The sequence below is a fragment of the Botryllus schlosseri genome, chromosome 12 (genome assembly GCF_051294905.1).
Source record: "Botryllus schlosseri isolate E-star chromosome 12, Bs_hap1, whole genome shotgun sequence".
In the NCBI taxonomy this organism is placed as follows: Eukaryota; Metazoa; Chordata; class Ascidiacea; order Stolidobranchia; family Styelidae; genus Botryllus; species Botryllus schlosseri.
The window spans coordinates 2930744-2946114 of record NC_137247.1 but is presented as its reverse complement, the minus strand read 5'-3'; the positions used below and the strand labels follow the sequence as shown (position 1 = coordinate 2946114).

Below are 15371 nucleotides of genomic sequence, written 5' to 3'. Positions count from 1 at the left end.
TGAAGCTAGTTCCCGGCACCCCTAACATTTCGAGTACATTGAATTCAAGACTCGGTCGGCGGGTCACGCTATCTGCATCCTCAAGTTTGATGGTGTTCCATACCAGTGGCGGCTCGTGACAATATCGGGTGGTGGGGCAAGGGCTGCGAGCGACTTTTATCAACATGACGTCACAATGGCGTTTTCCAACGTAAAAAAGTAACTTTATGATGGTCACACGAATTTCCCGACAACAGTGATTTTAACGTAGGTGCCGCGAGAGGTTTGCCGGTGAGCCGTGACTTGAAGTGTGGTAACAAATGTTTTATTCATTTATTTTTAATCAAAGGATTATTTTACAAAATGTACGTGAACTAAGAATCGTCCCTATGCCACGAATCAAGTATCAGGTCATCCTTAGTAGCATGCGTTTTGATTTCATGGTAGAGTTATAGATTACGCAAATCGATAGACCCTAAAATCCGACCGTCACCCCAAATTCGAAATCCGGATCCAGTCCGGCCAGGTAAAAAAACACTGAAATCCTGCTCCTGAACCGGACTGTGGCCATCTCTGGTTACGACCAGGTGATAATAGGCAACCAAAGCGGAGGCACCCGGCGTACGATTGGATTGAACTCCCAAAAGTGTCGAGATGGCTGCAAGCAAACAAACTAAGTTTGAATGCAGATAAGACCGAGATGCTCGTTTTAAATAATGCCAGTCATAATTTCACTGTGAACATCAATCATAAACAAATCTCAATATGTGACTCAGCAAAATATCTCGGCGTCACCATTGATTCCAAATTGTCTTGGAAGCAGCATATTGAATGCACAATATCAAAACTAGCTCGGTGTGTGGGAATAATGACCCGTCTCCAATCTTTGGTTTCCAGATCAGTACTACGAACCATCTACTTCTCTCTTTTCCACTCGCATCTGCAATATGGAATCGTAGTATGGGGAAATGCATGTACAACATTTTTGTGCAGAATTCGAACCCTGCAAAACCGTGCGATACGGCTGATCTCATCTGTACCTTTACGTACCAATTTATCGCCTTACTACCGTAAGCATCGAATTTTGCGAGTTGATGAACTGTATCGCTTCGAAGTATCAAAAGTTGTTCACAAATATTTTTCCAATAGTCTCCCTCCTGTGTTTGATGACTTTTTCATACCTGCTAAACATGTCCATTCCCATTACACGAGATCTTCGTCTAAAGGAAACGTCTACTTACCCCAACCCAATAGCAACCTAACTAAGAGATCTATCGACTACTCGGGACCTATCATCTGGAATGCATTACCATCACATATCCGTGAATTGCCTTATAATAGATTCAAAAAAGCCCTACTTGATCACCTCTTGTCGTTACACTAACACTGTTGCCCTACCTCGCCCAGACATTGCTTCATTGATCATTTGCTACCATTGTTTAATTTTTTTCAATTTTCCTTTCCTAACTAAACATTTTTTTACAGCCAGACTGTTCTGAGTCAAGTGTACCTGTTTGATGCTGGTGTGATCAGACTAGATGACCTTCACGGTCTTATCGATCATTCCTATCTAATACCGAATACTGTGCACGCATCTTTTCTGTACCACCATCACTGCCGTTTGTTATGTATTTTGGTTCGATGAAAATAAAGACTCTCTCTCTCTCTCTCTCTCAATAGACTGGACAACTTCTAGACCTCTCATTTTCGCTCTAAAGGCAACTGCGTAAACTACGTACGGAATAAAGATTCAATACGATTCATGTTCGCACTTGACTTGACCTGACTAATTCCAATGACTAGAACTCGAGAGATTGCGTAAGCCTAACTGGAAAGGTCAACGAGTTCGGACACATACGCAATTGTTATCTCATAGATTGGGCCTGTCATATTGAATCCAGAACATCAATTTGAATGGTCTTTGAAGAACTATAAGGACAGCAGCCTCGGAACTTCGGTCTCGGAACAACGTAGGACATTTTGGCCTTGAAACTGGAGACTGTGACACAACACATACGGCCCACTGTCTATAAGTCTGCTGCGAAATCGCCGTTGGAAAATATATTAATATATAAATACATGAATAAAAGCCGTAACTTAGTATACTGTTACAAGAAATCATCGAGAAGTAGCATACGCAATCTCATAACCCATTCCGGTATGGTACACTGTCAAAATCAATGCAGACAGACGAACACCGAACTTTGAGTAAAATAGATCGAGGAATAGGCTGATCGAATGATCAGCTGTTAGCCGACATCTAAAATGAAATAGCTATCGCAATTGACAGGGGATTGTAAGCAAATGGTTTGAAGGCCACAATTTCACAGTGAAATGGACATTGGCGAACATAAAATTATGCGAATACTTGAATGCAAACCGAGAATCTTGGTTAGCTGTTTCATGCGATCATCGAGATATACCATTGGAAATATCATCACCGATCTCGTTATGGAACGCAGACTATAGATTAGCACAGACCGACACCGGCTTTTGCATGAGATCCGCAATGACGTAGGTAGGCTAAGTATCAGATCAGCGCGCATCTCTACCATACTCGACCTCGAAAACGAAATAACTGCACCTGGCACCGCGTTCGATACTAAAATCAAGACATACCGTGTGAAAGCTCATGACAGATCTAGGTATGGAACATCGTTAAAATCAATAGAGACCAATAACGGCTTTTGCGTAAATTTGTTGGCGATAAATGAAGAGTCAGCTCTTACTCGACTTTGGAAACGAAATTACCACCCACATAGTTCAGTGACAAACTTAAAACTTGTTACATCGGTCGATACTAACACTTACCGTGCCAAATGTCATGACCGATCTCGGTATAGAACATCGTCAAAATCAATGGAGACCAATACCGGCTTTTGAGTAAAATCCGTTTGCTGTACTATGTACATGATAGATCAGCACACACTGAACTTCGGAAACGGAATTACTACCATTATCTTTAAGTAGCAAGCCTGAAACTTGGAGCAGTGTTAAATACAACCTTCACGACATATCATACCAAGTTTCAAGAATTATCATGGTGCGAAACACCGTCAAAATCGACCTATACCAGCAAAGGTCGACTCAACGCATATTACGGTAACCGAGTTCAGATATAGATACGATTGTTACATCACACCTTAGGGGCGAGTAGGCATATTTGCCCCGGTTGCTCGGCCATTTTACGAATAGGAGAGAGTAAATCACCGTTTCTTTATTGTGCGCGGCTTTGAGAGAATAGATAGTGAAAGCTTGTTATGAGCGCTACCGGGGCAAGCCCCGGCTAGGCATTCACAAAGCGAAAACACAGAAGAGAATTCGATTTTCGCAGAGACTTCGCTATGTATGGGCGTTTGCAAGCGAAAGCACAAGAAGAACGCGGGTTTCGCTGTGATCTCGGTATATATTGATTGCTGTGCCTGTGCGTCTATAAATGGTTAAATTGTTATTGAACAGAATTTTAGGTGGGGCAATGCCCCAGTTGCCCTATAGGACGAGCCGCCACTGTTCCATACTGTGGATAATAATTGTATTAGCAAAATTAGAACACGCAAAAACGGTACAACATCCAGCCGCTCTTGCCCCCAACCCGCCACTATATCCCCAGCACCAATGCTTCTCGCAGTACGCGTTGCACATACAACGCATGCAAGCCACACATGCCGAAATTGGCCTTTCCAAAATGTACCACACGAAATTTTGTGATCCATCTAGATATGGAACAGGAGCACATAAGCAATGCAGGCAGGCTATACCGGCTTTGTGTAAAGTCTGTTTTGCGGTTGGGTGGATGCCAGATCACCGCACAGCGCACTTATCTTCAGTATCCTTTTAATAATAATTACAAAACACCACAAGACTGCGATACAATGGAAAGACGAAAAGGTATCGAAACGAGTTGAATTAGTATTTGGAGTCAGAATTCACCTGGACCTAGTCGATGTAAAGAGGAGGCATCCACACATGATGCAAAGACCTAAGGGATAACATAGATTGACTGGTGGTGAAAATAATTGACGCATGCGTCAAGACGCGTGGTTGATAAGTCAGATCGACGCGGTGTTGGGATGACTCGAGTCAACTTTTTCGTATGACTTGGCTTGACTCGAGTCACTTCGGAAAAATTACTTAACTTGACTATCGGAGCTTCGAAAATGTGCGTTGACGCGTGACTCGGAGCAGAATTTACGAGTCAATCTCAAGTCATCAAGTAATAACGGTGTCGAATGAGTCACCGTATATGTTCAGATTGTTCGAATACGCCAGTTTCACTTGTGAGAGCAACCACTCGTTCACTGATTCGACGTTACACTATCCTCTATTGTTAAATCAGAAATATAAATTGACCGCAAACTAAACGATCACAGCTTACGTTGTCGAAGTTGTAGCCTAGTAGATGATTAATCTAAATAGCCATGTGTCTCTGCTTCTTAGACGGCTCAATGCTTACGTTGCGCAGTGCTCACATTTACCAACCCTCTTGTATGATTTAAATAGAACAAATATAGTTTGTGCGTTTATATCCTCACTGATGTGTAGATGGGTTAGGATATTGTACCATATCAATTTGTTTCAACTTCTCGAAGCTTCGTATTAGGTCCTATATTTTGGCTGATAATAACTGATTGTAGCATGTAGCTGTACAGTTACTCACGTTTTTTATTAGCAGTGCTACGTGTGCGTGAGGGATACAACGTCTTTTTGCTTGCATATTCAACTAGATATTCGTTATTTAATACACGATAAATGATCAATGATCAGACTTTCACACAGCTAGCAAAAAGATATGACTTTGAATCATCACTCATACTTCGAAAATTAAATTTGACTTGAATTGTGACTTGACTCGTGACTTGACTTGACTTGACTCGAGTCACCTCCAAAAAACGACTGACTTGACTTCACTCGAGTCAAAATCTGCAATGACTCGTGACTCGGAGGTATGACTTGATCCCAACACTGGATCGAGGTCCGGTAACCTTGAAGGCTGACTAGTATTAAACTCTCAGATCAGTCTACTACGCCTTAATTCACTGCTATCTCATTTATGAGATCCTCGTTTGGGTACCTCTGCTGCGAAAAAATATCTGCAGAAATTGCAAGTCATTGCAAAACCGAGCCATACGAATTCTCTGTCGAAAATCTGGATATGAAAATTGTAATAGCATATGTATCGAAGCGTTAGAATATTGAAAGTGAAAGACATTTTCAAATTTGAGGTAATGAAATTTATGAATAGCTATCATCGGGGTCAACTGCCACTATATTTTGATAATCTGTTCAAGATACCTTCAGATACCCACAAACATCATACCAGATTTTCTTCTAACTTGTCTGAGCAACACCACTCTACCATAGTCTAGTACGAAATTCAATCAGTGTTATTGGTTTCAATGTTTGGCATAAACTGCCACCTATTCTCCGACTCTTGTGCTTTTGAAAAACAATGCTTTCATTCTCTTATCTCAAACTACCGCTAAATTGTATTTGCATTGTATTTCGAATTGGTCCATAATTCTGTGTCTTGTTTTTCTTTTCGTTCGTTAGTAGGGCTGGGCAAAATCGAGTACCTGAGTGATTCGATCCTGAATCACGTAATATGCTTCGAGTCGAGTATCAGCCATTATGACGTCATAACATGATACAATACGTCAAAATTCAAATATCTAAATCTTATGCCACCACAAATAATTTAATGCCTGTTATCCGTCTCATAAATGAGACTTTGGTATTTTTTTCGACCATACCGATTTCATTTCACTTGGTGATGATGTTGTTGAATAATCATGACTTCGGAAACGTGCTATGTCCGGTAACCTTCGTAGCTTTGTAACACATGTTTCGTATGCTACGATACAGCCAATCAAGGTTCCAGGGCTTCAACAGTGAAAATGAGTATTGAAACTATAATTCTCGTTGATAAATTAACATTCAGTGTCGCGAATCGTATACAATTTAAGTACTCGAAAAAATCTCCCTTTGCTACTCGACTCGAATTATTAAAATTAATGCTCGATTCAGATTCGAGTACTCGAATCATTGGGCCCAGCCGTATTCGTTAGTTAATTTTGTTTTTATTTATTAGTTATCGACTGTGAAAATTGCTCATGCCATGGGTGGCTCGGCTCTGAAGACTTTGTCATATCGATATGTAATGTATACAAATAAAGATTCTCTCTCTCTCTCTCTCTCTCTCACTCGCTTGCATTTCGACTTGAATGTGGACATTCTCGACCACTGTCGGATAGGCGACGAGATGCTCTTCCACGCTTGCGGTCCGGACTTAGAGCAGCATCCTTGATACAGAGTCTAGTGCGTTTTCTTGTCCTGATCAATGATCATTATAGTAGTTGGGAAACCAAATAACGTTGTCTTCAAAGGTTGTTTAGTTTAATCACAAAGCGCGACTAAATTTCAAGTTGAAAACTGCAGAAGCATTCTCGATTTTATGTTGAATGGAGAATTATTTTGGGACCCATCAAGGTATGGGGTACGGCAATTTTCATAACGCGCGACGATGTGCGACAACCCGCCATTGTGGCTGGCAATTTGTTTATAGATATAGTTAACGTATTGTTTGCTTCATTACCGGGTACTTCATTGATGATTATAATTACAACAATATAAGTGTCTGGAACCGGTCGTGGTGAATTGACACATGTTGACTACAAGATAAGCCGAGCAGTCTATTACGAGCATAGTTGAAGGGAGAATGGGAGATGCTAAAATGAAGTCGCTGAAGAATAAATCCGGTACCTAAAAAGGCACCCAAACTTTTCCTATATAGTCACAGGATTGGGATAGTCATAGAAAAAAACTTTTTCTCGCTCTGTTTAGTGCAAAAAATACCATGTGGTAGAGCGGTCTAAACATTGATATTTAGTTACGCGAAAGTTTCCCTACATAACTATAACAACTTGCTTGGGTCGCGAGACTTCGGATCAAATATTGTAGGATTCCTGGTTTAGTCAATAAGCAGAGATATAATCGACTCTATATTGCAATAAAAGCATCTACCAAAGCAAAGCAGACTTCACTGACTCCAACTTACGAATAAAATGGGGATAATTTCATAGTGATTTATCGTGTAGGCCTAAGCGGTGCGTGAATGCTAGGGATCGTGCGAACCCCTAAAGCTTCTGGTTCACGTGAACGCGAACATTTTTGAAAGGTTCCATGTTAACGCGAATGTGCACCTTATATTGCTAATTCCAACCCTCCATTTCAGAGAAGAGATATACAAAATAGCTGGCGACATGCCACATGCTAATGAAGTAGGCCTGGATGCTGAATTTCTATACGTCACCAGATGCGTCAACTGGAGCAATCAAATGCTATCATAATCCCATCAAATTAATATAATCCGTGGCTTTGCCAACAATTTCGACAAGGACTTGCAAGAGAATGTAAGCTAACGCCTTATAACGGTCTTGGCCAGACCGGACAACGTATTAGGTATAGGGTTGCGTTTAAAACGAAAATCATTTTAAAACAAACATGTTTAAAATAAGGCCCTTATTTATTGTTTTATTTTTAAATTTCTTTTTATTAAACTATGACGTCGCGAATATTCAATTGTGAATTCAATGATTTGACATTGCCAATTATAAATATAGGGTAAATACAGCTCCTTTGACGAAATATCTGTACAATACCTGTTGAACCGACTATTTTGAGGGCTCTAACCATCCCATATTGATATACGTCGGATAAATCGGGTGGTAAGTGTCCGTAGGCTCATACAACATATTTTTTGGAAAGTATTTACACAATTTTGTCATAATTTTGCAACCTAACAAAACACTTTTTTTAAAGGCCATTCTTCAAAACACAGGTTAAAATATGCTTTAAACAAAGTGTTTTAAACAACCATTTGTTTTAAATGCAACCGTTAAGCGTCTGACTATTGCTACGTTGATATGGAGCAGATTGTAAAACGGGTTTCTATACTTGCTACCGATATTACCCCGTAAACAAGTTATACAGTAGCCAACACCCCAATTGCACGGCTTTGGTTTTTATGATACAATAAGCGTATCAAATCAAGATGGATCCCGTACGGCTGCTATAGATTTTTTACATCACGTAACGATGTCTTCTTTATATCAATTTCATTGATTAGTTAGTTGGTAAAGCATCATTCGCTGACTACCTGTATTTCGTTATTGATGTTGTGTGATTCAGCGTCAAACTTTTGTAGCAAAGCAAGTCAAGTTTTTGAGGTTGACAAGGTTCATTTTCGTTTAATGTTGAATTTCTTATGCTGCTAGCGCCATGCATAGATGGGTTGGAACTTGCAAAGAATGCAAGAATGCAAAGAATCTCAACCAAATATGTTATAAATGTTGTGTAGTATGTATGAAAAAGGTTCACAGTGGAGAACTTACCGAGGTCCGTTTGTGACCGTGAGCCTCTAAATTTGTGAGGTTTATACACAGAACGTGAACGTGAACCTCGCGTTCACACCATTCGTAACGAATACGACAATGGGCGGCGGTAATTTATTGTATTTAAAGCAACGTATCGACGGCAGAATATAAACATTATACAACACTGAGGTACTAATTGGAGTACATACAGACGCTAGCAAACTACAGACAATTCATTAGCCGAATAGCGACAATTTGCAAAAGGATGTAGATATTAATCTGTTATATTTTTCTCGGCACAGCCGGCCATAAGAAAATATTTATCGCGACTTAATCACGCGAAGGGGGCTATTAGCTGGACACCGCGTTCACACGCATTCGCGCAGCTCGAGTCTTAATTATCGGTGCAAAGAGCAGACGAAGCGTGAGACTGGATTGATCCGAATTACATTTCACGCATGATCGAATACTTTGTTGCATATATAATATCTATCATCCAATCCTGCATACTTCTAATTCGTATATGCGTTTAGATGAGATGAGAGGAGATGAGGTCGATATCCGTTAAACATCTAGTCGAGCAACGATGGTGGTTATCCAGTATAGATCAGTTGAGTGTACCGTACCGCCTTACCGCGTGTATTATAAATCAATTTGCATATCGCTGCGTATTGGCTAGATACATTGTACGCCTATTGCAAATTTTCTCGAGTTAGATTGGCTTCAACTTGTCAGATTTTAGTTGGGACAACATACCATAAGTTTGTGTTATTCAATTCCATGCCATGACAGTTTGACTGAAGATATTAGCAAGTTGTATCGTAGTCTGCGGTGTTTTAAAATGATGAAATTATAAGCTGATACTGAAGATACTTGAGTTGTTACGCTAGTTATAATTTAGCTCAAACCATTTCATGTTGGCGGTTGATCATTAGCTCTCGGGAATAAACGGTCTTCGTTTGCCGGCTAATTTCAGTTGCCTGGTGTTGGTAGGAAGGTCGACGAAGATGTTCGTGATGCACATTATGCATCCAGGCACGTTACATCTTCCTCGATATCCGTTCCATTATCATTGTAACGCAATCTTGCAATGCTTCGGATTGATAGAAACTTGGACGAAACAACGTGCGGAAAGAAAATACTATGTTAGCATTAGCAGCCAGGAAAATAGAGTCATAAAGCTCCCGATACTAATCCGTCACTGGGCTGTCGTTTTGAAAGGCCCGCGGCGAGATATCCGTTCCTACCCACTGGCGGATTTGTGTAATCCCGCGAATCGACAAATAAGAGTGATCCTCTCTCCATAATCTTGTGGAGAATATGTATTTGATTTACGGGAGATATCATCCCGTAAACGCAACATCTGCCAAGCGCTCGTGTCATCATGTTGATCCGTGGTAACTGATCAGACTGGGACATCTAGATAATCTAGCTAGATCTGATCTTGTTTGTGAAATGTTTCTATGCTCCAATTCTAGTTCTAACCTAATTTCTGATTTTCTTGAAAATGCTGCAGGAGAACGGTATAGTGGGTGATGAGCCACGCTTGCTGGTGGACAGACATATTTGCCATTCCAGGGCTTACTAAAATCAGCTGTGATTTTAGAACTGAACTTGATTTTGTAGTATGCCTTTGTATTTCGGAGTATATTCAATACATAATTCAATTTCCAAGTTTTTGCGACTTCAGTTATTCTAATTCGAATCCAATTTTAAAAAACAACTGTGTTATTCTGATTCTAATCTAAATTAAAAAGCTTTGCGAGTTGTCCCAGCACTCTGGTGTAGATCAATACTGTAATAACTTATTTACAAGGTACTACACATATTACAGTCAAACTTTATCTGTACTTAGAAGCCGTGCTAAGTCTATAGCTTCAACCTCACCACGCGATGAAGATAAGAGAATACGAATTACGAACATCGCCTGCGTATAGACGGAAGTCTCTGGGAAGACGAAGCGAAAAACTCAGACGGATATTTTCGTTCGGAAGAAATTCATCCGATTCGCCCACAAAACAAACCAAAATATCGAGAGCAAGCAGAGATGATCTTCTTACGGCTTCAAGTCTTGTCCGCGAATCTCAGACCGTGGTTGCCGCGGCTTTGATGGGGTCGTTGAGAGGAAACAATTTGTTGTTCAGTAGCGACACGGGCCAAGATAGCAACTATTTTTCTAAGAGCAGTCTTAGCAGCGTACGTGAGACTGTCGACGACTGCTACGTCACACTTCGCCCTGTTCGTACCAGCGCCGTTTCGTTGAACTCATTAAATCTCAACAGTATTCCGAATGTGAAATCTAAAATGTCGCCAGCTCGTAAACACACTGGCCTGGTTTCTTTTCAAAAGGTCGCCCGGCGTGGTAACGCTGTTTCCGCATTCGGTAAATTACGGAGGCGATCAAAGGCTTCGGAAATTGCCGGGTGCGAAGATATCTTAGCGCGAAAGAACGGGGAAATATCTATCGCGGATAAGGAGAATTCGGGCGACATTAAACCTCACAGCTCTAAAAGGTGAGATATCTATTAACGTTAGAAAGCATCACGTCGCCTGCGTGAATATTCGAGTAATGGTGTCGTAAACTCTGTTATGTACTATGGTAGACACGAACTATTTTTGTTGGCACAAACTAGGTTGGCGTATTTTGATATGAGTCGAAGACTGAACGGTCACTCCTGATTTCCATTTATGTACCCTGGAGTCGACTCGAAAATAGTACATTGAATTTAAGTCACCCGATTACTCGAATTTCATACCAGTAACGTCATATCTTGTGATAAGATTGTTGATATACAATGTTCTTTCCAATTCTTTACTAGTTGCTGACGATTACCCCTGACGAGTGTCAGCCGAAAATATTTCGGTTCATTTCAATACGAATATACTATTTAATTGTAGATTGAAGTTCTGTAACTCCAAGAAGCTCTTCAAATGCATAGAGATCAATCATATATTCAATTGCACACTGACGTTCTGTAACTCCAAGAATCTCTTCAGAGATCAATCAGCTTATACAGATCGATGCTCAAACATCGTGTTAGACGATGTGAAATGAAAGGAAATTTAGGGTGTGTGACCCAACAAATATTGTAGATAGCTACATATATGACGATTTTTTAGAGAAGATTGGTGTCAATGGGTTGGGTATGGCACGGGGAGAGACGAATCAGAATCACAATTATAACTGATGCAATTTGAAGCGGATATTCATACGTGAGTCATGGGTATGGGTATCGGCATTGAGCATTTTTATGTCATTGAAGAGATTGTTGGAGGTACAGAACTTCGGTATGTATACAGTTGAATAGAATATTCATATTGAGATGTTCGGGGTTTATTTCAATATGAATATATTATGTATCTTGACAAGATTAAGGGGCAGGCTCCCCACCTATGTTCTAAAGTAACAGTAATTCAAATGCGCAAAGTAGAATTCTATGTAGTAATGTAATTCTAGTAATTCATAGTTTTTCTAAATATATGATATTCTGCTTGAATACAAGTATCGATTTTAAATTTCAAAGTGAAATATTTCAGTTATAAAATACTTTATAATAGAAGTATAACTTATAGTAATCAGAAGCAGGGTCACTTAGACTAGCAATTCTAGTACAGAAAATGACTATGTTACTGCTGATTGGAAAGTGCAAGATTACTTTGCACTGGAAATCTGTGTTGGGAAATTTGTATCTATATTAAATACTAATAAGATGACTGGTAAAGAACAATCATCATCTGACATTGAGCCACGAACTTTGCTACCATTTACTGCTTAGTGTTTACAGGACATTGTAGGTCTGTAGGCTAGGAATAGGACATTGTATATTTTTGTTCATGATGTTTTTGCGGCATGTACACCGACACATGTTATACATACACACGATCTGTGCATTGCATATGCATACCGTGGGTGCATGATGTGCATATACCTCTGGACAAGGAACGCTTATCATATCGCATGTTTCTAGAGGTGGTCAATAATGAAGTACTTCTACTTTTTCAAAGTAATCAAGTAGTTTTCCTCTACTTGCGGTAGATACTCAAATGAATCAAATTTCGGCTACTTCTACTTCGTAATATTTTGTGATCTTCTTGCTTACTTTTCGCTATTTTCAGTTTGTCGAGTAGAAGAAGTTTGATCCTCCAATCAAAAAGATAGCCTGACGAATTGCGGGGCTGTTTTCACGGAGTATTAACATTCAATTTTCATAAAAACTAAGTAAGGCCCAGAATTCCTACACAGTAGGTATGTTTTCACGAAATGATCCCTGAATATAATTTAGGTAGTGGGTTGTGTGGTTCCGTTCACACCGCATTGTCGCCAATGTGAAATCACAGTAAATATGTCTCATCATAGCGTTTGAAACTACCGTTTCGCAATCTAGCAATTACCTATCATATCGTAATCTAGCAGCCCAGGGCGTTTCCTAATCAGGAAAAGTGGACTCTGAATTTTTGAGCGTTAGACCTGTTTGAGCAGACCAAGTTTGAAACTTTCTGGACAAAAGACATGAAATATATTTTCCTCTTTTCAATAGTACTAATTGTATTTCTCTCTCAATTCCCAGTATCATAGTTTTAGTTTAACTAGTTTCAGTTCATTTGATTGGAGATTATACATGTTGAAGCATAAAAGCAAGTCTAGCAATGCCTCTATTTTTCGAAAATAAAGCTACACTATATGGCATTTTTACGATCCGCCATATTTATTTATTAACGTATGCTAATCGCGCAAAGTGTCAACACCATATCCGATACAACTTCTCAGTACAGCTCGTCGACTAAACTACGGCCTACAAAGGATTGGTGTCGTATTTCCATATCAATACTATCATGTGCATCCCATGATGCGGACGAATGCTTATTCTGTCGAAAATTGATACCTCCTGGTATGCATCAATATAAATCAAGCTCTCTACACCATCCGCATAGTTCAGTTTGCAGCTTTTGACAGTCCATGCGAGCGAATTACGACCGTTTTCACAACTACTTACTTACTTTCGTAGATTTAAAGTCAGTCAATTCTACTTCTACTTCAAGTAGTTTTAGGTTGCTTCGAAATGTACTACTTCTACTCGTACTTTAGTAGATTTTTGCGTCGCTATTTCTACTTCTACTTGAGTAGTTTTCGTTGCTACTTTGACCACCTCTGCATGTCTCCGAATAGACAAGCTTCATCACTGCGGGAACCACAGATGGTGAGTTCTCAAGACGAAAAATCACAGACAACGAATAAAACTTCTCTCCGACGAAGAAGCCTTTCCAATCTCATTGCGCCTACAAATATTGTCAGGGGATTTACTAAGAACCAGTCAGAAGATCTAAGGTGGGGTGCCCACTACATAATAACTAACTTTGTAAATGATTAGGCATATGTGCAAAAAATGTAACTACATGTCCCTTAAATAGAAACAGTGTTTACCGTCAGAAATTCGCAACGAACTTGCATAGCTTAGTAATTCGCATATTTACCTTTAATTTTAAAATCACAATCAATTGAATGTGATCGGATGTTTATTTTACAGCCCGCCAATAGCAAAGGACCAGTTAACATTGGAAATAGTTTTAAGCAACAAAGGTGAGTGCGAAATTTCCAATCATATCGCATTAGAACAGCATTTTGGAGGTTCAGAGCTTCAATATACAATTGAATAGTATATTGATATTGGAATGGACCCGAATATTTTCGGCTGACACACTTCAGGGCTAATCGTCGGCAACTAGTTGAAAATTCTCTACTCCTGACGAGTGTCAGTCGAAAGTATTCGGGTTCATCTTAATAAGTTTTTACTATTCAATTGTTAATCGTATTAGTTGAGGGGGTCAATGTATCCATCCTTGGTACTCAATAAGAAGTAAAAGTATTGTTTCCACTATTTCTACTTGGTTAGAAGTAAAAGTGGCGAATCCCAAGTTAGTAGAAACGTAAGTATTCTAGGCCTAATCTTGCCTAGAAAGCTGGAATTTGTCACGAAGAAGTTGATCCAATAACACAACCAGTGAACCACTTGAGTATGTATTGCAAGTAGACAAAATCTAGTTGACGTAGAAGTAGAAGTACCTAATTCGTTCTGCAATTCTCCGGCTTACACTGTAATTGGATAAGATTATTAACTGTATCACTGATTCCCAAACCCCGTTTTCAGCATATCTTCAAGAATTTAAGCAGTTTCTCGTGAAAGAAGTCAGTGACGAAAATCTGGACTTCTGGCAAGAATGCGAAGCTTACAAAGATGCGAAAATCGACAAACAACCGAAACTGGCGCAGAAGATATTCGAAAAATACATCGCCCACGGTTCGCCAAAAGAGGTTAGAGCAGCTTACACATTTTTATAGTTTTCGAGCAGAAATCGTAGTAGCTTTTAAATTGAGATTCCTCATTGCAATGCTCATTATATGTGCATTAGTCAATTTTAAGGTTACAATATGTCATTCTTTAGGAAGATTTGTCCTCCTTTTTCAGGAAATCGAGAATGACCTCCGAGAACGCCTAAATGTCCTTCTTTTTGGGAATTAGTCCTCTTTTATCGCCTCTACAGTCAGGCCGTTGGACAGGCGCAACTAAAAAAAATTTCATAAATGACGGTGAATCCGTAATGATGACGTTCGAGCGGGGCTTTCGGGGGCAGGACTGGAAAAATGGCATTTTTAGTCAACACCAGAGGATTTCCCATAAGAATTTCCCATTAGAATCAGCAGTTTTCAAGTCCGGTAATCTAACTTTCGTGATTTGTAAAAAGTGTCCGCCTTTCCGGCTCCCTAAATATGGTAACCCTAGTCAATTCAAAAGCTTATTGTCTTGGTCGCTGCCTTCCGAGGAGTGTGCAGCTAGGCGATAATAGCCTTTGTTGCTGAGCGAATAATGTTGAGCGGCATGATTTGCTACATTGACTTCATTTTGAATCTGGATTACGTACGCGATGTACGTAGGCTGCGAAATCGGGGCATATTAATGAACCGAACAGGCTTGAAAGTAAACGAATTTTTGGTTTAGTTTATACAGCTAATGGCTTTAGTCA

General features: G+C 39.8%; 1 protein-coding gene and 1 long non-coding RNA gene across 3 annotated transcripts in view; one reads left to right on the top strand and one right to left on the bottom strand.

Moving 5' to 3' along the window:
- Window positions 1-683: 683 nt before the first annotated feature.
- Window positions 684-1646, bottom strand: LOC145452241 (uncharacterized). Its single transcript, XR_013919258.1, has 2 exons — window positions 1221-1646; window positions 684-1163 (listed from the first exon to the last, which is right to left on the bottom strand). It is a non-coding gene; the product is annotated as an uncharacterized LOC145452241 (long non-coding RNA).
- Window positions 1647-10161: 8515 nt separating this feature from the next.
- The window catches only part of LOC145451645 (uncharacterized), a 7007-nt gene continuing 1797 nt past the window's right edge, over window positions 10162-15371 (top strand). Inside the window, exons 1-4 of one of the 2 annotated variants that reach the window (XM_080329854.1) lie at window positions 10162-10864; window positions 13519-13677; window positions 13877-13929; window positions 14498-14661. In XM_080329854.1, coding sequence (XP_080185980.1) covers window positions 10245-10864; window positions 13519-13677; window positions 13877-13929; window positions 14498-14661 — 996 coding nt within the window. In that variant the 5' untranslated portion in view covers window positions 10162-10244. The remainder of the gene's footprint in view (window positions 10865-13518; window positions 13678-13876; window positions 13930-14497; window positions 14662-15371) is intronic. The other variant, XM_080329855.1, reaches the window with a different exon arrangement.